Source organism: Entelurus aequoreus, linkage group LG06 (assembly GCF_033978785.1).
Source record: "Entelurus aequoreus isolate RoL-2023_Sb linkage group LG06, RoL_Eaeq_v1.1, whole genome shotgun sequence".
Lineage (NCBI taxonomy): Eukaryota > Metazoa > Chordata > Actinopteri > Syngnathiformes > Syngnathidae > Entelurus > Entelurus aequoreus.
The window spans coordinates 31,489,287-31,511,089 of record NC_084736.1 but is presented as its reverse complement, the minus strand read 5'-3'; the positions used below and the strand labels follow the sequence as shown (position 1 = coordinate 31,511,089).

Below are 21,803 nucleotides of genomic sequence, written 5' to 3'. Positions count from 1 at the left end.
CGCCCCTTGGCGCGCGTGGCACGGCGGGCTCCGCGACCCGACGGCTGGCCCTCGTGGCTTGACGGCGGGCGCGTCCCGACGGGCCGCGCGTAGGGGTCAAACGCAGAAGTCTCAGGGCCTCGTGGTGAGGGGGTGGCCTGCGGGTTTCGGCCCGCTTGACCCCCCCGCTCCGCTTGGCGCGCGCGGCACATGACGGGTTCCGCCACCGACGCTCGGGCTGCAGCCCGACGGTGGTGCGGGCCCGGCGGTGACGCGCGGTTTGGGGAAACAAAGCAGAAGTCTCAGGGCCTCGGGGCCGGGTTTCGGCCCGCCCCCTTGGCGCGCGTGGCACGGCGGGCTCCGCGACTGACGGCCGGGCTGCAGCCCTTCGGCCGGCAGGCGCGTCCCGGCGGGCCGCTCGCCCCCTTTCGGAACCTTGGACCGGCATCCGCTTGGTGCGTGTAAAAGATCTGCGGTCTGCGGGCCGGTTCTAATAATAAATCAAGATCATCCCAAGGGCCGTAAAAAACCTTCTCGCGGGCCGGATATGGCCCGCGGGCCTTGACTCTGACATATGTGGTCTACAGGAAATGACAAAGTGAGGGTGAAGGATTACAAACTTTTGCGTGTAGCCCGCGTGGAAAGTACAATATTGCGGCCAGATATGGAGGAGAATGTTGCAACAAGCCTCTGCACTTCAGGAAACAGCCTCTGGCCTGAAAGCACCTTTTATGTTGAGAAAGTCCAAACAACTGCAGGCCATATTATGAGAGAAATCTATACTAGTCTGAGGCGATGGTGCTGTGAGAGCCATCTTCCATTAGTGTTACATGAACCCTCCACTGAAAACGTCACATGAACTGCCTCCAACATCAAACCGCCCCATGTCCCGATACCAATATTTTGGTACCGGTGCCAAAATGTTTTTCGGTACTTTTCGATACTTTTCTAAATAAAAGGGTCCACAAAAAATGGCATTACTGGCTTTATTTTAATAAAAAATCATAGGGTACATTAAACATTAGTTTCTTATTGCAAGTTTGTCCTTAAATAAAATAGTGAACATACTAGACATCTTGTCTTTTAGTCATAAGTAAACAAACAAAGGCTCCTAATTTAGCTGCTAACGTATGCATTAACATATTGTGTCATTTATCATTCTATTATTTTGTCAACATTATTAAGGACAAGTGGTAGAAAATTAATTATTAATCTACTTGTTCATTTACCGGTACTTTTTAGAGGCAGTATAGTACCGAATATGATCCATTAGTATCGCGGTACTATACTAATACCGGTATACCGTACAACCCTAGCCCCATCTTAACTCAACAAGTATTGCTTTGAATCAGGCTTATTCAATTGGCGGCCCGTGGGCCACATCCTTGCCAATTTGGCCCAAATAAGCTTGATGAAACCATTGGAAACTAGGGTTGCTCATGTATGCAGCACTCCAACGGCGAAGCATATTTGTCACAATGAAGTAGAAGAAAATGACACTATTGACCCGAAAAAAAATCAAAATAAATCGTGAAAATCAGACTTTTAACAAAGAACTGGACAACAAAGTATGAATGTATTGAAATAGCTGACTTTGTGACGTCTTTTGTATTCGTGGTTGTGTTGTTTTTACCTGTTTAACTCAGGTTCAATACATGTAGCGCTAAATTTGACCAGCAGAGGGCGATAAAGCTACACCTTAGGTTTAATTGTGTTAAACCACATGTGTGCAATGTTTGCTGTGTGTATTAACACTAAACCTTCTACTCTATTTACGTAACAATGAACGCTATACTTTTGTAATGTTTATATTTTCAGTTTTGCAAACCTAAATAAAGTGCTGACTTTGTGATGTCTTTAGTATTTGTGGTTGCGTTGTTTTTGCCTGTTTAACTCTGGTTGAATACATGTAGCGCTATATTTGACCAGCAGAGGGCGATAAAGCGACACCTGATGTTTCATTGTGTTAAACCACAAGTGTGCAATGTCTGCTGTGGGTATTAACACTAAACCTATTTTATTTATGTAAAAAACACAATGGACAATATTTATGTTAAATACACAATGATAGGTAAACTTTTGTAACGTTTATGTGTTCAGTTTTACAAACCTAAATAGTGTTACTAAATTATTGTGCAGAAATATGGGGAAACAACTACAAATGTGCGCTTCATTCACTAACGTTGTTACCAAAAAGATCAATTAGAATAATACATAATGTTGGATATAGAGAACATACAAATATTGTATTTATTAAATCACCAATATTGAAATTCAATGATTTGGTGCATTTGCAAACAGCTAAAATTATGCAATAAACATATTGTTCATTACTGTAGTATTTTGTGCAATTGTAATTGGAAGGTGAATATCTTAATTATCCTAAACAGGGAAATGAAAATCAAAATAATATGGACTCTTAATATTTGTTAGCAAAAACTTAAGTGCAGTTTTTTTGTCCCCAATTGGAAAAACTGGGTTAAAGTGGGTTTGTTTTGTTGTCTTTTTTGTTGCCAATTGCAACTGTATGACATTTATTTAATGCCTCTGGACATCCTATTTAATGTTTTTTAATGCCATTCAAGGCCTTAATTTGAGCAAAATCCATTTAATGATTCACAATGCTTCTTAATAACCTGCAAGAAATGCTGATGTCAAATGTCAATTAACGAATGACAAAGCGCTTCATAGCCCCTTTCTGATTCATCACTAATAAGGATAAAATGGTAAATATCCCTAAATATTCCTACTGTTCTCCGTAGCATGGAGTGGTAGTGCTTGTCTTGAAAGGTAGAACCATGCTGGGATCGATACCTGGTCGGAGTTGTGTCAGGAAGGGTGCACCTCTGTTATTTCGTACAGATTAGTTTTTTGCACAAAACATGCAACATATTACATTCAAGTTTGATTAAAAAAGTACAACAATTGTTTTGCAAAGGGTTGGGCGATATAGTCCAGTGGTTCTCAAACCTTTTTCACCAAGTACCACCTGAGAAAACACTTGGCTCTCCAATTGCCACTGTAGTGACCAATATTAAAATGAAGTAGCATAACAAGCCCAAGAATTCATGAAAAACAAGGCAAAGGTTTTATTTAACAAGTATATTTGAGATTTCTGGCCACTGTAACATGACACAGACTTTGAACAGTAACACTGTGTTTAAATATAGGGAAATAAAACTTTAATCAGGCGATTCTTTAGTGTACCACTGGATGGAGCCCGCCTACCACTAGTGGTACACGTACCACAGTTTGAGAATCACTGATATAGGTGGTATAAATTATATATATTTGGCCATCGATTGAGTTTTTAATACTCTCATGATATCGTGATGACACATTTGAGCTGTGTCCGCACATTTCACGGCGGCAAGTGAACGAACGCAATGTAGCATCCTAGCTAGCGGCTAACGTCCCTCCACGGGGCAAAGTCACTTATTAGTCAGCAATCCTCGCCTCCATGGCGGCAAATAAAGTATGTTTCTTACAAGTATCATCCCTTGCTAAACATGCTACACCGACTAGCTAAGGAACGTAAAAAACGGTGGGCGGATCAATACAAATATCCACAGTAACGAAACAAAGAATAAGATTGTTTGGTCGATGCTACGGCGGTTCGATCGATATCTTTTATCATCAAAAACATATTTTGTTGTTTTTGTTATTGTTTACAAACTCAGGTACCTAGACAAAGGAGGAGTTTAGGCCATGGAAATAATTCAAATATGAATAGTGTTTTTTTTCTAGTTGTTTTTTTTAATCATTCTATGTTGTTGAAAACGTTAAGTATCAACTTTGTTATGGCTGATACTGCCCCTATAACTACTTGGTATTAGGATCGATACCCAAATTTGTGGTATCGCTCAAAACTACTGTAAAGTATCCAAATAACAGAAGAATAAGTGATTATTATATTTGTTAAAACAGAAAGTAACCAGATATTGACAATAAATTAACAAGTAGATTATTATTACTATAAATTGCAACTTTTTTCCTATACTTTGAATCCTGCGGCTTATACAACGGTGCGGGTAATTTGTGGATTTTTCTTTGCTGACGGCTATAATGCAAATCGTTTTCAAAAAAACTCAGCAAATACACTGAAAATGTGTGTTATTGTTTGCGCCATCTTTTAGACGAGTTTCCTCACTGCAGGTGCTGCTGAACGAATGCCTACAAGTGTTTCCTGTACAAGTGTCATTCCGTTTTCCAGCCCCCCATAGCGTTTCTACTCGTTCAGATTCTTCATCCATCACGCCCAGCAATGTTTGTAAGTTTTACAATACAACTAAAACAATTCTTACTTACTAAAGCGTCCCATGTGTGATGTCTGCAGGAGTGTTTCCATGCATATTTGTACGTGCTATCGTAATGTAATGACTCTAGCGCCGTTAGCATTAGCTAATATGCTAACACGTTTACAAGTGTCTGTGTTTGTATTATTAACTTTCAACTGCATGCTTTTCGTATTGTTTCAGTTTCACAAATTTCTCAGTAAATTCACCAAAACGTCACCATGGAGTTATTGAGTCTGTTTAGCTGATTGGAGAGCTAGCCAGGAGTGGACCGCTCCTCTTATTGAGTCTGTTTAGCTGATTGGAGAGCTAGCTTGCGCAGCTAGTGGGTCCGTAACGATGACTTCTGTTTTGTTTGTTCAGCCGTTTCACTGCCGTCTTACAGACATCGTTTGGAAACAATTAAATGTAATGTAAATAAACATTTACTAAATATTTCTGTGTAAATAACTCATTTCACAATGTAAAGTCTGGTGCGGCTAATGTATGGAGAAAAAAACAATTATTCTAAAATTTAGCGGATGCAGCCTATTGACCGGTGCGCGCTCTATAGTCCGGAAAAAAACAGTAATTTAAAAAAATAATTAACTGGAAATTATGCAATATGTTACATATGTCAGCAGCTACATTAGGATCCTTTGTAAATCCTTTTGAAATGTTTTTACTGTCATTTATATTCCAAATAATACTGTATATGGTGATATAAATCCTTCTCCCAATATAGATTTTAGGCCATACTCCCTAGTTTGACATAAATAAAAAAGTGAAAACCAATGTAATGTAAACACTTAGGGACATATTGTAGCCAGGGGCGGCCTTAAAAACAGGCACAACAATATATTCAAGTTAGTACACCGGACATCTAAAAATGTGTTGGGCAATGAAGGGCATCTAATTTGAATGCCACTGTATTTTTGTGTTTGGTTATTTTTCTTCCACGTCACGTTTCACTGCGCTGACAAGCTAGTCGTTCTCAGGTGTGACTGCAGGCGATGGGTTTTGGAGCGAGCCTTTTGAGTTGCGTGTAAGAGCCTTATTAAATAGAGATGAGGCGACACAAGATTAAACACTGTGTTTGTCGTGGTATACATAATACAAGGCCCTCCATTTGCCACCAAGCCTCTGCAGGATCACTTGCTGGGAGGCTGGAGGCGTTCTAAAGCCGAGAGGAGGCGCACGCCCTGGACAGAGCACTCGTCCGTCAAAGGGCTAATGCAACACAACAGTCACACCTTCGGACCTAACATGGCTGCAAATGTAGCGTCCCCTAGGGGCGATGCTTCGGAAGACATGCTGGACATGTTATAATTCTTAGACATAAAGGGCCTGATCTAGTAAATATTTGCGTGTATTAAAACAAGAGCAAAGCAGATCTACTCAGATTACACACAATTTGGGTAGTTTTCAACCCATCTGCTGGGTAACTATTGGACCAAACCAATGCTGGGTTAGCCAACCACTTGTTGGGTCAAAAAAAGACTACCGAACTCCTTAGAAATAACCCGTAAATACACTACATTAACAAAAGTATTTGGCCACCCATCCAAATGATCAGAATCAGGTGTCCTAATCACTTTGCCCGGTGTATAAAATCAAGCTCTTAGGCATGGAGACTGTTCCTACAAACATTTGTGAAAGAATGGGCCTCTCTCAGTGATTTCCAGCGTGGAACTGTCATAGGATGCCACCTGTGCAACAAATCCAGTCGTGAAAATTCCTCGCTGCTAAATATTCCAAAGTCAACTGTCGGCTTTATTATAAGAAAAGTGAAGAGTTTGGGAACAACAGCAAGTCAGCCACCAAGTGGTAGGCCATGTAAACTGACAGAGAGGGGTCAATGGATGTTGAAGCGCATAGTGCAAAGACTTCTGCACAGTCTGTTGCTACAGAGCTCCAAACTTCCAATTATTCCACATACAGAAAGCAGAGAGCTTCATGGAATGGGTTTCCATGGCCAAGCAGCTGCATCTAAGCCATACATCACCAAGTCCAATGCAAAGCTTGGGATGCAGTGGTGTAAAGCACGTCACCACTGGACTCTAGAGCAGTGGAGACGCCTTCTCTGGACTGATGAGTCACGCTTTTCCATCTGGTAATCTGATGGACCAGTCTGTGTTTGGAGGTTGCCAGGAGAACGGTACATTTTGCACTGCACTGTGCCGAGTGTGAAATTTGGAGGAGGAGGAATTATGGTGTGGGGTTGTTTTTCAGGAGTTGGGCTAGGCCCCTTAGTTCCAGTGAAAGAAACTTTGAATGCTCAGGATACCAAAACATTTTGGACAATTCCATGCTCCCAAACGTGTGAGAACAGTTTGTAGCGGGCCCCTTCCTCTTCCAACATGACTGTGCACCAGTGCACAAAGCAAGGTCCATAAAGACATGGATGACAGAGTCTGGTATGGATGAACTTGACTAGCCTGCACAGAGTCCTGACCTGAACCCGATAGAACACCTTTGGGATGAATTAGAACGCAGACTGAGAACCAGGCCTTCTCGACCAACATCAGTGTGTGACCTCACCAATGCGCTTTTGGAAGAATGGTGGAACATTCCAATAAACCCACTCCGCAACCTTGTGGACAGCCTTCCCAGAAGAGTTAAAGCTGTAATAGCTGCAAAAGGTGGACCCACATCATATTGAACCCTATGGGTTAGGAATGGGATGGCACTTCAAGTTCATATGTGAGTCAAGGCAGGTGGCCAAATACTTTTGGCAATAGAGTGTATGACCCAACAGGCTCAACAAAAATTATATATATATATATATATATATATATATATATATATATATATATATATATATATATATATATATATATATATATATATATATATATATATATATATATATATATATATATATATATATATATATATATATATATATATATATATATATATATATATATATATATATATATATATATATATTTATTAGGGGTGTAACGGTACATGTATTTGTATTGAACCGTTTTGGTACGGGGGTTCCGGTTCGGTTCGGAGGTGTACCGAACGAGTTTCCACACGAACATATGAAGTAGCCGCCTCAACTAAAGTCTTAACAAGCTGCTCTGCTTTCTGCCTCTGTCTCCTACACAGCACCCAGCATTGTCCCACCCACACAACCATCTGATTGGTTACAACCTTAGCGGTAACAGCCAATCAGCAGTGCGTATTCAGAGCGGTAACAGCCAGTCAGCAGTGCGTATTCAGTGCGCATGTAGTCAGTGTTTCTGCGGTGGGGTTAACAGATAGGTGTTTAGCAGGTGAGCATCAGGCAGCGGACTCTCCCCAAATTAAAATAAACACCTCCCAGTCAACTACTAGTAACATCACTATGAGCCCGTTGACCTTCTAGAAACAAAAAAAAATTGCAGCTCAGCTCGCTCGCAGTCCTGACTTGAGGTGAAGGCTAATTAGCTTTTAGCGTAACGTTAGCTCATTTTGCGGTGTGTGTGTTAGCTCATTGTGCGGTGTGCGTTAACAACAAAGAGCCACCGCCTAAACTAAAGTCTTAACAAGCTGCTTAGTTCTGCCTCTGTCAGTACGTCTCTGCAGCACCCAGCATTGTCCCACCAACAGAACCATCTGATTGGTTACACGCAGAGCGGTAACAGCCAATCAGCAGTGCGTATTCAGGCACATGTAACAGCCAATCAGCAGTGCGTATTCAGAGCGCATGTAACAGCCAATCAGCAGTGCGTATTCAGGCACATGTAACTGCCTATCAGCAGTGCGTATTCAGAGCGCATGTAACAGCCAATCAGCAGTGCGTATTCAGAGCGCATGTAACAGCCAATCAGCAGTGCGTATTCAGGCACATGTAACAGCCTATCAGCAGTGCGTATTTAGAGCGCATGTAACAGCCAATCAGCAGTGCGTATTCAGAGCACATGGAGTCAGTGCTCACGGCACAGGCAGAGAGGAGAGACGGTGGAGTAAGCAGAAAGGTGTTTAGCAGGTAAGCATAATGCAGCGGACTCTCCCCAAATTATAATAAACACCTCCAAGTCTACTACTAGTAAAATCACTATGAGCCCGTTGACATTCTAGAAACATAAGCGGCAGCTCAGCTCGCTCACAGTCTTTGAGGTGAAGGCTAATTAGCTTTTAGCGTAACATTAGCTCACTGTGCTGTGTGTGTGTGTGTGTGTGTGTTACGGACAGCAAAGCCCTGTCTGTCTGAGAGAAAGACAAGCATTATTGACCTACAGTTAACAACTAATTTATGTCACTTTACCCTTTTCTGTGTTGGTTGAGCTGTGTTGAAGCAGCAAAAAAGGACAATATGTTAAATGAAGAGTTTCCTGAAGCTGTCTCTGATAGTTGATATAATGTAACTGCATCATAAAGCCTACATGAACTCCATAGTGTTCAGGGATGAATAGTCTCTCCTATTGCTATTGTACTATTTTTTCAGCTATGATAGTTACATTAATCATTAGTAATGTAACAGCCTAGTTTTGAATGGCAGGGTCCCTGCTATCACATGTTGATAAAAATAAACACCTCCCAGTAAACTACTAGTAACATCACTATGAGCCCGTTGACGTTCTAGAAACTTAAACTGCAGCAAAGCTCGCTCGCAGTCCTGGCTTGAGGTGAAGGCTAATTAGCTTTTAGCGTAACGTTAGCTCATTTTGCGGTGTGTGTGTGTGTGTAGTCTTTCCTATTGCTATTGTACTATTTGTTCAGCTATAGTTACATTAATCATTAGTAATGTAGCAGCCTAGTTTTGAATGGCAGGGTCCCTGCTATCACATGTTGATAAAAATATAACATTTACATAATAAAAATCAACTACAGGCTTCCCAAATGCTGTAATAAATTAAGCATGATGAGTTGACTTGAAACTGTTTAATGTTGCACTTTTTATATGTAGAAGAAAAGTTTTGTCATTTTATTTAATCTGAGCAACAATTTGAGGCAGTTTAATGTTAATTAACGTGGGCAGAATTATTATAGTGTTCCCAATGTTAAAAGGATGAAGCCATTGTTTACACATTTGGTAAATAAATAGCCAAAAAATTTATATTTTGTTGTTTTCTTACTGTACCGAAAATGAACCGAACCGTGACCTCTGAACCGAGGTACGTACCAAACCGAAATTTTTGTGAACCGTTACACCCCTAACAGTAAGTCATTAATTTGATTTTGTAAGTCACTATTTGGACTTATTAAGTCATTATTTTGTCATTATTTTGACTTAGTAAATTACTAAGTCATAATAATGACGTCCTTAGTATCTCAGGTAACTAGGACTGTTTTGTTTTCACTTTACGGAAAAAATATTGAGATATATATCGTATATCACCATTCAGCAAATGGAGCGGAAAACAACCAAAAGTTGTAGGCTTCTTCACGCGATGAAGCCGGCCTACTTCACCGCAGTCTGTAGTCTATTGCCCCCCAGGCTGTGGTGGCAGTGACGAGGTGGAGACGTGATGGCGACAGGCCGAGTTACACCGATCCTTACACCCACCCACCCACCCTCTTCCCCTCCCCCTGGAGAGTCACCACCTTAACTAACACATTTTCTGGGGGAAACACTGAATATATATATATATATATATATATATATATATATATATATATATATATATATATATATATATATATATATATATATATATATATATATATATATATATATATATATATATATATATATATATATATTAGAGATGCGCGGATAGGCAATTATTTCATCCGCAACCGCATCACAAAAGTCGTCATCCACCCGCCATTCACCCGAACCAACATTTTATCAAAACCACACCCGCCCGCCACCCGCCCGTTATACACTACCGTTCAAAAGTTTGGGGTCACCCAAACAATTTTGTGGAATAGCCTTCATTTCTAAGAACAAGAATAGACTGTCGAGTTTCAGATGAAAGTTCTCTTTTTCTGGCCATTTTGAGCGTTTAGTTGACCCCACAAATGTGATGCTCCAGAAACTCAATCTGCTCAAAGGAAGGTCAGTTTTGTAGCTTCTGTAACGAGCTAAACTGTTTTCAGATGTGTGAACATGATTGCACAAGGGTTTTCTAATCATCAATTAGCCTTCTGAGCCAATGAGCAAACACATTGTACCTTTAGAACACTGGAGTAATAGTTGCTGGAAATGGGCCTCTATACACCTATGTAGATATTGTACCAAAAACCAGACATTTGCAGCTAGAATAGTCATTCACCACATTAGCATTGTATAGAGTGTATTTCTTTAAAGTTAAGACTAGTTTAAAGTTATCTTCATTGAAAAGTACAGTGCTTTTCCTTCAAAAATAAAGACATTTCAATGTGACCCCAAACTTTTGAACGGTAGTGTATATCTAATATAGACGATGCAAGGCATTAGTGAGGTTAGAAAGCTTTTGCCTGTTAAAGAAAGGAGACTGATCCAATGCAGCAGAGACATTCAATGCGTGCCATGCATTAATATCTCTTGGCCACGCATTAGTGGCTAAGAGATATTAATGCGTGATAATATTATTTATCATTATTATAATATTATTGTCATTTCCATTAAGAAAGTGTTGACTATTGTTGCCAATGCCCTCAGATCAGGAGTGCGTTCCTCACACTTTGTGTGCGCAGTTGCAGCAAGCAGAACAATGCTTTTAAGAAGTTAAAAAAATGTTTTAGAAAGACTAGGCCTATATTTTCGTTGGGTAAAAAATTTTTTCTGAATTTATTTCAATGAATATTAACTTGTTAACGTTATAATGCTCAAATAGGGACGAGGGCGGGGTGCACAGTGAAACGGTGAACAATTTCGCGACAAAGATGAACCTTTATTGATTGATCTGCAGCCATGACAAAATATCAGACAATCTCCATTGTCAACGACAGGCAGGAAAATAAAGATAAACACAGCCCATGTTGTAGGCATAGGCATAGGCTCATACGTTTTTAAGTTGAAATAAAAAAATAAATACAAAATGTGCCTCATAAGCCTTAGGCTGTCAATCACGCGCACAAACTTAAATTATACAATAACATATGTATGTCATCCCTATTTAAACAAAAATAAATTAAATATATAATAACAATAAATTACCTGCAACTTATTGGCCAAGGCAAATAGCTGAAGGCTGTTTATCATCAAAACTTGAATTATAATGAAAATAGACAGTCGCGACAAACAAAGCAGACTAAATAGCCTTACATTGTAGCCAATCGGAGATGCGCTTCACTTGAAAGCGAGGCCAAATAATTAACACAGAGTAGTATATCTCGAATAGAAAAAAACCACAATAAACAACGCAACTGCCTTAATTCCTTTGCTTTGTAGTGCGCCCAAACAACACGTAACCATCAAAATTATTCAGTTGACCGAACTCAATATAGGTTAGACATGGGCTCATTTGGTATAGCCTAGGTAACGTAGACTAATTCGTTTAACATATCCAACCGTATGTCTACTTACTTTTTTTTTTTGTTAGCACTATGCAGGAATAAAATGGCATCTACAGTGCCAGGATTCAGGCGAGAGCGCCTGGCCTCTAAAATGCGCCCTGCTGCGCATATATACATTTAACTATGTATATATATTTCGAATTGGTTCAACCGCCATCCGCCCGAATCTATTTAAAATCTATTTTTTTCGTCATGTCACCCGCCCGACCCGCGGTTTATCCGCGGACTCCGCGGTTGTGTCCGCAAACCGTGCATCTCTAATATATATATATTTATATATAATACAATAATTGTTATTTTTAACCCAACATTTTTGTGTGTGTACACACGTAAAAAATAAAAATCTTAACCCAACTGCTGGTTCAGAAAAGGACGAACCCCTTATTTGAGTTGTTTTTAACTCAACATTTTGGGTACATTTTTTCAACCCAACTTTTTCATTGAATTTTTTAACCCAAAAGTTGAGTTATTCTGACTAAATGTTGGGTGATTGTAAACCATGTTAATTGTTTTATTAATCCATAATAAAATTCCCTTCAAGAAAAAATAAATGTTTTTATAGAAAAAGCCTTTTACCCAAAAATGCATTACTCGTTGAAAAACAACCCAAAAATGGTTCAGAATTTTGAAAACCCAGAAATTGACTTAAAATAATACCCTTATAACCCAAAAAATGGCTTGCTATTCATAAAAATAACTCAACATATACACACACACACACACACACACACAAACACGCACACACATAGTGTCTTCAAAGTGTGCATTTTTAAATATAAAATAGAGATTTTTGTCAAGTCCATCCATCCATCCATTTTCTACCGCTTGTCCCTTTTGGAGTCGCGGGTCTAGGACCAATTATTAGCTAGCTAAACATGCTTCACTACACACCTTAGGAGGATATGATAGCTAACCGCTAACAGCAAACTAGCGCTCCTGAATGTAAACAAATGGGTGGGTCTATACCAGACCTGGGCATTCTGCGGCCCGCGGGCCACATCTGGCCCTTTGTGCGTCCCTGTCCGGCACGCCTCGTGAGGCCAATCATAAATTACAAAATACATTTTAAAAAAGTATCTATGTCAAGTGTGCAATACAACGGTACTGCTTTTGTTTTGAAAAGCGTTATTTGTATTACTTCCGTGTGGACGTATGCTCGTGCGCGATTGTGAGTGAATGTGAACAGCGGCAATCACAAATTACAAAATAAATTTAAAAAAACATGTATGTTGTGCGTGCAAAACAACTGTGCTGCTTTTATTTTGAAAAGTGTTATTTATGGGCGTATGTCCGTGTGTAACCTGTGAGTGAAGGTGCACAGCAACAAGTGATGCCTAGTTACCCCCGAGACGCTAAAAATAGAAAAGTTGATGACGAATGCCGTGTTTTCAACAAGACATGGACTGCCAAGTATTTCTTTACAGAAATTAAAGTAAAGCCGTGTGCTTAATTTGTGGTACACAGGTTGCTGTGTTTAAAGAATATAATTTGAATCGCCACTACACGACGAAGCACGAGGAAAAATACCGGAATCTGTCTGATGAAGCGCGCGCAAGGGAGGCTGATGCGCTGATGGAAAAACTGCAAACCCAACAAGGACTTTTGGCCAAATTTCACACCCCCAGATATGCAGCTGTCAGGACAAGTTTCGTAATTTCTCACAAAATCGCCAGAAAAAGTAAGGCGTTTTCTGACGGAGAGTTTAATAAGGAATGCTTATTGGACTGTGTTGCGCTGATATGCCCGGAGAAGAGGGGCGCATTTGAAAACGTGTCACTCTCCTGATGCACTGTAACGAGGCGGGTTGAGACCATTGCTGGAAACTTGGAGCTTCAGCTGAAGAACAGAACGGCCGACTTTGACTGTTTTTCGCTGGCTTTGGATAAGAGCTGCGATGTACGTGACACTGCCCAGCTGCTCATCTTCTTACGTGGGATAACTGCAGACTCTCAAATCACGGAGTAGCTGGCAGCCATGCAGTCAATTAAAGAGACAACCACAGGTAATGATTTGTTCACATAGGTAAATGCGTGTTTGGACATGTTATGACTGAAATGGGACAAGCTGGCAGGTGTGACAACAGATGGTTGTCCAAATCTGACGGGGAAAAATGTTGGACTTTTAAAAAGGATGGAGGATAAAGTGACAGAAATGGACATTTTTGCATTGTATTATACATCAGGAAGTGTGTTAAAAATAAAACCATCAAAAGCAATCTGCTTTTGTATAAAGTTAAGTTAGGTTAAATGAAATTATTATTATTATTATTATTATTATTATTATTTATCTTACGGTATATAAAAAATAATTTGAGCAAAATGTAGTTGAAATATTGTCGGTGTGGCCCTCCAGCAGGGCTCGGGTTGATCATGCAGCCCCCGGTAAAAATTAATTGCCCACCCCTGGTCTACACAGACATCGACTGTAACAATACCAAGTACAAGAGCCAAACATAGTCAATATTACAATGATTACATCGATATTGTTTATTATCTCAAAATCATTGTCATTGTTTCTAAAGTCAGGAAATACGTCCCTGGACACATGAGGACTTTAATTATGACCAATGTATGATCCTGTAACTACTTGGTATCGGATTGATACCAAAAATTGTGGTATCATCCAAAACTAATGTTAAGTATTAAACAACAGAAGAATAAGTGTTTATTAAGTGTTCTATCTACAGAAGTGGTGTCTGTCTCTGTATGTGTGTGTGTGTGTGTGTGTGTGTGTGTGTGTGTGTGTGTGTGTGTGTGTGTGTGTGTGTGTGTGTGTGTGTGTGTGTGTGTGTGTGTGTGTGTGTGTGTGTGTGTGTGTGTGTGTGTGTGTGTGTGTGTGTGTGTGTGTGTGCTATCTCACAAGGAGACTCATTAACCGGTCGTCAAGAAGCATGTTGTTTCAACCTATTTGTGTTGTAGAATATTGGTTGGAAAATTACCATATTTCAATGGTCAAATCAACGTCAGAACCCAACATTGAATAAACGTTGTCAAAAAGCATGTTGTGTTGTAGAATATTGGTTGGGAAATGACCAAAATTCAATGTTCAAATCAACGTCGGAACCCAACATAAATTAAACGTCATCAAAAAGCATGTTGTTTCGACGTGGTATTTGTGTTGTGGAATATTGGTTGGGAAATGACCAAAATTCAATGGTCAACTCAACGTCGGAACCCAACATTAATTAAATGTTGTCAAAAAGCATGTTGTTTCAACGTTGTATTTGTGTTGTACAATATTTGTTGGAAAATGACCACAATTCAACGATCAGATCAACGTTAGAACCTAACATTGATTAAATGTTGTCAATAAGCATGTTGTTTCAACGTTGTATTTGTGTTGTAAAATATTGGTTGGCAAATGACCAAATTTCCATGATGAAATCAAGGTCGTCAAAACGCATGTTGTTTCAACGTTGTATTTGTGTTGTAGAATATTGGTTGGGAAATTACCAAAATTCAACGATCAAATCAACGTCAGAACCCAACATTGAATAAACGTTGTCAAAAAGCATGTTGCTTCCAGCGTTAAGGTTGAGCTGTTAAAAGCCAGGACCTAATTCAACAAGTTCTCAACGTTGTTTCAATGTCTTGTGCCTGCTGGGAACAGTGGGTTAGTGCAGGTATGCGAGTTTCTACCTGCACATACAACTGTGGTTTATATTTGCTGACACACACACACACACACACACACACACACACACACGCGCGCGCGCGCACACACACGTGCACGCACACACCCTTGTATTTGTTACCTTCTTGAGACCTCCGAAAAATGCCTACCTCTTGTATTATGATAAAAGTTGTAATTTTACTCATCGCAAGTAAAAATTTTACAAGAAAAACTGAACATTTGTGCAATATCATGATAAAAGCTGGAATTTTACTCAATAAGAGTCACAATTTTACAAGAAAAGCTTAAAATGTTGGCAATTTTATGAAAAGAGTCGTAATTTTACTCGACAAAAGTCACAATTTTATAAGAAAACTAACATTTTGGCACTATTATAATAATAATCTGAATTTTACTTGGCAAAACTATGACAAAAGTCAGCTGTTCAGTGCCTCAGACTGGAAGTTTCTGCAGAGAGTGGTGAGGACGGCGGAAAAGATAATTCTCCCGAATTTCTCCAAATTTCCACCCAGACTAAAATATTGGGGGCGTGCCCTAAAGGCACTGCCTTTAGCGTCCTCTCCAACCTGTCGTCACGTCCGCTTTTCCTCCATACAAACAGCGTGCCGGCCCATTCACATAATATATGCGGCTTTTACACACACACAAGTGAATGCAACGCATACTTGATCAACAGCCATGCAGGTCAAACTGGGGGTGGACGTATAAACAACTTTAACAGTTACAAATAAGCGCCACACTGTGAACCCACACCAAACAAGAATGACAAACACATTTCCGCAGAACATCCGCACCGTAACACAAAATCAAAACAACAGAACAAATACCCAGAACCCCTTGCAGCACTAACTCTTCCAGGACACTACAATATACACCCCCGCTACCACCAACCCTCCCGCCCCCCATCTCCCGAATACGGAGGTCTCAAGGTTGGCAAGTATGCCTCTAGTATTAAGATAAAAGTCAAAATTTTACAAGAAAAACTGAACATTTGTGCAATATTATGATAAACGTTGGAATGTTACTCAATAACAGTCACAATTTTACAAGAAAAGCTTAAAATGTTGGCAATTTTATGAAAAGAGTCGTAATTTTACTCGACAAAAGTCACAATTTTATAAGAAAACTAACATTTTGGCCCTATTATAATAATAATCTGAATTTTACTTGGCAAAATTATGACAAAAGTCAGCTGTTCAGTGCCTCAGACTGGAAGTCTCTGCAGAGTGGTGAGGACGGCGGAAAAGATCATCAGGACTCCTCTTCCTCCTATCCAGGAGATCGCAAAAAGCCGCTGCCTGACCAGGGCCCAGAAAATCTGTAGAGACTCCTCCCACCCCCACTAAGGACTGTTTTCACTGCTGGACTCTAGAAACAGGTTCCGCAGTCTCCATAGCAGAACCTCCAGGTTCTGTAACAGCTTCTTCCCTTTAGGCCATAAGACTCTTGAACGCATCATAATAATCCCCTCAATTCCCCCCCAAAATGGATTAACTCGCTGGAATATAAAGACAATATAACATACATCCATAAACGTGGATGCATATGCAAAAGTGCAATATATTTATCTGTACAGTAATCTATTTATTTATATCTGCACCTTAGTGCTCTTTTATCCTGCACTACAACGAGCTAATGCAACAAAATGTCGTTCTTATACTGTAAAGTTCAAATTTGAATGACAATAAAAAGGAAGTTCACGGACTGCAGTATTTGGCTCCCTATTAGATGCAATGGTTTTCCGTATTTGGACCATGATTTCGGTCCTAACTTGTTCACCGGTCCTGATATGGAAGGTAGGAATACAAGAACACACACACACACACACACACACACACACACACACACACACACACACACACACACACACACACACACACACACACACACACACACACACACACACACGAACAAAGGAGAATGAGCCGCCACGGAACGATTCACCACAAGTGCACGGGTCATCCATCCAGACTGGTCACGTACCTTCCAGACAGCAGGTCCGCCAGAGGCCGGAGTGCGTCATCACCTCCTCGTTCTTGCGGCTCGTGTCGTTGTCGTTGTTGCTCTTCACCCGGCAGACCCCGCGCGAGTACAGCCAGTAGTCGGTGCCCACGGCGATGGTCATGAGGCTGAAGGCAGCGAAGGCGCCCACCGTCGTCACGAGCATCTGGACGCCGCGGTCGCACATCAGCATCTTCATATAGGCGGTTCCTGGGGGGTCGCGAAGGGGGGGTCTGGGCTGTCTTCACCGCGGCGCTTGGACGCGCAGGTTCACCAGAAAGGCGCCAAAGCGGACATGTGTTCGATCAGGCGCTTACTAGATCGGGCGGCACATCAAAGGAAACGCGTTAACGACCACCGGTTAACGTCGACGAACAAGCGCTGAAAAGACGCCACATTGTCTGCCTTCTCTCGTCGTCTATTCCCTCCGCGACGTGCTGCTAACTAACCGGCATCATTTCCCGTGTCGACACCGAGTCAAACTCCCGTTTTTCGTCCATGGAACAGGTGTCGTCGTGCTGGTTTCTCCCAGCGTCCGCTCGTCGATGTTGCAGCAAAATGGAGACGTCTTCTCTTCCGTATCGATGTGTTTACGTCTTCCCGCCGGAGGACTGACAATGAGACGTGACTGTGGGGAGGAATGGAAGAAAAACAATACAGAGCCAGCCGCCGCCGCCGCCGCCGCTTCCTATGTTCGTCTTCTTCCTCCTCCTCTTCTTCTTCCTCCTCCTCTTCTGAGCGACAAACTAAAACTAACCGCGCGTCTCCTCAAAGTCCGCCCGGGGCTGAGCCACTCGCCCCTGATTGGTCGGCTGAGTGCAAGTGTGCTGCGGTAGCCAATCAAGTGCGAGCTGGCTTCATCGTCCCGCCCATCTGAGCTAGACTATAAAAGCCAGCTCTGAGGTAGCATGTAAGCTTATTGAAAATTGTTCAAATTTTAGTACCGAATTGCGACTACACAAACGGTAGCAGTAGCATACTTAAAACATGTCAATTGGAAAAAAAACATATCCATGCATCCATCCATTTCTACCGCTTATTCCCTTCGGGGTGGCGGGGGGGCGCTGGAGCCTATCTCAGCTACAATCGGGCGGAAGGCGGGGTACACCCTGGACAAGTCACCACCTCATCGCAGGGCCAACACAGATAGACAAACAACATTCACACTCCCATTCACACACTAGGGCCAATTTAGTGTTGCCAATCATCCCCAGGTGCATGTCTTTGGAGGTGGGAGGAAGCCGGAGTACCCGGAGGGAACCCAGGCAGTCACGGGGAGAAAATGCAAACTCCACACAGAAAGATCCTGAGCCCGGGATTGAACTCAGGACTACTCAGGACCTTCGTATTGTGAGGCAGATGCACTAACCCCTCTGCTGCACATATGAAGGTTAATTTGTGTCTTTTGTACAAAAGCTTTTTTTGGACCCTGAATATATGTAACTGAATTTTTTGCATTGAAATTGTGTTAATCGACTTGTTTTTCCATCAAGCTATGCTGAAAATTACATTAGATAAAAAAATAATTATCAAAATGTGTGTGTTTTAAAAAAATTATTTTGTTTAAAAAAAATATTCACAGCCTCAAAAGTCAATAATCACTTCCGGTAAATGATGACTGATGTAATCGACCCTGTCTCAGAACCAGCCAATTAGGTGAGTTTTGAAGCAACACATTTTTATACACTGATTTTTTTTTCTTTGCAACAATTTTTTACACACAAAAAACACCTGAAATTTTACAAACACAAGTATTGCTCACAATTTTTTAATTCAAATAAATTCAAATTATAAAAAAATTCTGGTGAAATTCATAAAATTCAGTGACATTCAAGTTAAAGTAGTGAAATACATTTAGTAATAAGGAAAACAATTCATTAAAAATTGTTAAATTATTGCGACATTCACATAAAAGTTAACATACATTCCTCTGCTTCTTCTTCCTCCTTCTCTTCTTCTTCCTCCTCCTCTTCCGAGCCACAAACTAAAACTAACCACGTGTCTCCTTAAACAAAGTCCAACCGGGGCTGAACCACTCGCCCCCGATTGGTCGGCTGAGTGCAAGTGTGCTGCGGTAGCCAATCAAGTGCTGGCTGACTTCATCGCCCCGCCCATCTGAGCTAGACTATAAAAGCCAGCTCTGAGTTGGGAAATTGTGTTAGATGTAAATATAAACAGAATACAATGATTTGCAAATAATTTTCAACCCATATTCAGTTGAATATGCTACAAAGACAAGATATTTGATGTTCAAACTGATAAACATTTTTTTGTGTGCAAATAATCATTAACTTTAGAATTTGATGCCAGCAACACGTGACAAAGAAGTTGGGAAAGGTGGAAATAAATACTGATAAAGTTGAGGAATGCTCATCAAACACTTATTTGGAACATCCCACAAGTGAACAGGCAAATTGGGAACAGGTGGGTGCCATGATTGGGTATAAAAGTAGATTCCATGAAATGCTCAGTCATTCACAAACAAGGATGGGGCGATGGTCACCACTTTGTCAACAAAAGCGTGAGCAAACTGTTGAACAGTTGAAGAAAAACCTTTCTCAACCAGCTATTGCAAGGAATTTAGGGATTTCACCATCTACGGTCCGTAATATCATCAAAGGGTTCAGAGAATCTGGAGAAACCACTGCACGTAAGCAGCTAAGCCTGTGACCTTCGATCCCTCAGGCTGTACTGCATCAACAAGTGACATCAGTGTGTAAAGGATATCACTACATGGGCTCAGGAACACTTCAGAAACCTACTGTCAGTAACTACAGTTGGTCGCTACATCTGTAAGTGCAAGTTAAAACTCTCCCATGCAAGGCGAAAACCGTTTATCAACAACACCCAGAAACGCAGTTGGCTTCGCTGGGCCTGAGCTCATCTAAGATGGACTGATACAAAGTGGAAAAGTGTTCTGTGGTCTGACGAGTCCACATTTCAAATTGTTTTTGGAAACTGTGAACGTCGTGTCCTCCGGACCAAAGAGGAAAAGAACCATCCGGATTGTTATAGGCGCAAAGTTGAAAAGCCAGCATCTGTGATGGTATGGGGGTGTATTAGTGCCCAAGACATGGGTAACTTACACACCTGTGAAGGCGCCATTAATGCTGAAAGGTACATACAGGTTTTGGAGCAACATATGTTGCCATCCAAGCAACGTTACCACGGACGCCCCTGCTTATATCAGCAAGACAATGCCAAGCCACGTGTTACATCAATGTGGCTTCATAGTAAAAGAGTGCGGGTACTAGACTGGCCTGTCTGTAGTCCAGACCTGTCTCCCATTGAAAATGTGTGGCGCATTATGAAGCCTAAAATACCATAACGGAGACCCCCGGATTGTTGAATAACTTAAGCTGTACATCAAGCAAGAATGGGAAGGAATTTCACCTGAGAAGCTTAAAAAAATGTGTCTCCTCAGTTCCCAAACGTTAACTGAGTGTTGTTAAAAGGAAAGGCCATGTAACACAGTGGTGAACATGCCCTTTCCCAACTACTTTGGCACGTGTTGCAGCCATGAAATTCTAAGTTAATTATTATTTGCAAAAAAATAAATAAAGTTTATGAGTTTGAACATCAAATATCTTGTCTTTGTAGTGCATTCAATTGAATATGGGTTGAAAAGGATTTGCAAATCATTGTATTCCGTTTATATTTACATCTAACACAATTTCCCAACTCATATGGAAACGGGGTTTGTACATATATATATGCTTAGAATAGGCCGTGCAACTAATCACATCCTTTAAGTTCCAGTTAAAACTGGGTCCAAGTTCAAGCACAGGCACATTCAGTCTTATCGTCCACATTCTCGCTACTGTTGACGTGGCTTCTTTGCCGAGGTCTGAAGGACAACACCAGATATGAAGTCGGAGTCCAGGAAGGAGAAGGCAAAGGAAGCTTCCACGCCTGGAAGCAGACACCTCATTGCATATTCATACACTGTGATATATACACTATATTGCCAAAAGTATTTGGCCACCCATCCAAATGATCAGAATCAGGTGTCCTAATCACTTGGCCCGGCCACAGGTGTATAAAATCAAGCCCTTAGGCGTGGAGACTGTTTCTACAAACATTTGTGAAAGAATGGGCCGCTCTCTGGGGCTCAGTGATTTCCAGCGTGGAACTGTCATAGGATGCCACCTGTGCAACAAATCCAGTCGTGAAATTTCTTCGCTCCTAAATTTTCCAAAGTCAACAGTTGGCTTTAATATAAGAAAATGGAAGCGATTGGGAACAACAGCAACTCAGCCACGAAGCGGTAAGCCACGTAAACTGACAAGAGAGGGATCAGCGGATGCTGAAGCGTATAGTGCAGAGAGGTCGCCGACTTTCAGCACAGTCAGTTGCTACAGAACTCCAAACTTCATGTGACCTTCCAATTAGCCCACATACCGTACGCAGAGAGCTTCATGGAATGGGTTTCCATGGCCGAAGAGCTGCATCTAAGCCATACATCACCAAGTCCAA

At 41.1% G+C, this 21,803-nt stretch overlaps 1 protein-coding gene across 2 annotated transcripts in view; it reads right to left on the bottom strand.

Annotated features, from left to right (window-relative positions):
• The window catches only part of cacng3b (calcium channel, voltage-dependent, gamma subunit 3b), a 144,968-nt gene extending 126,910 nt beyond the window's left edge, over positions 1 to 18,058 (bottom strand). The window contains exons 1-2 of one of the 2 annotated variants that reach the window (XM_062050512.1): positions 17,777 to 18,058; positions 17,310 to 17,643 (exon numbers count right to left, since the gene is read on the bottom strand). In XM_062050512.1, the coding sequence (XP_061906496.1) occupies positions 17,310 to 17,526 (217 nt within the window). In that variant the 5' untranslated portion in view covers positions 17,527 to 17,643; positions 17,777 to 18,058. Of the gene's footprint in view, positions 1 to 17,309 lie in introns of both variants that reach the window. The other variant, XM_062050511.1, reaches the window with a different exon arrangement.
• Positions 18,059 to 21,803: the final 3,745 nt, after the last annotated feature.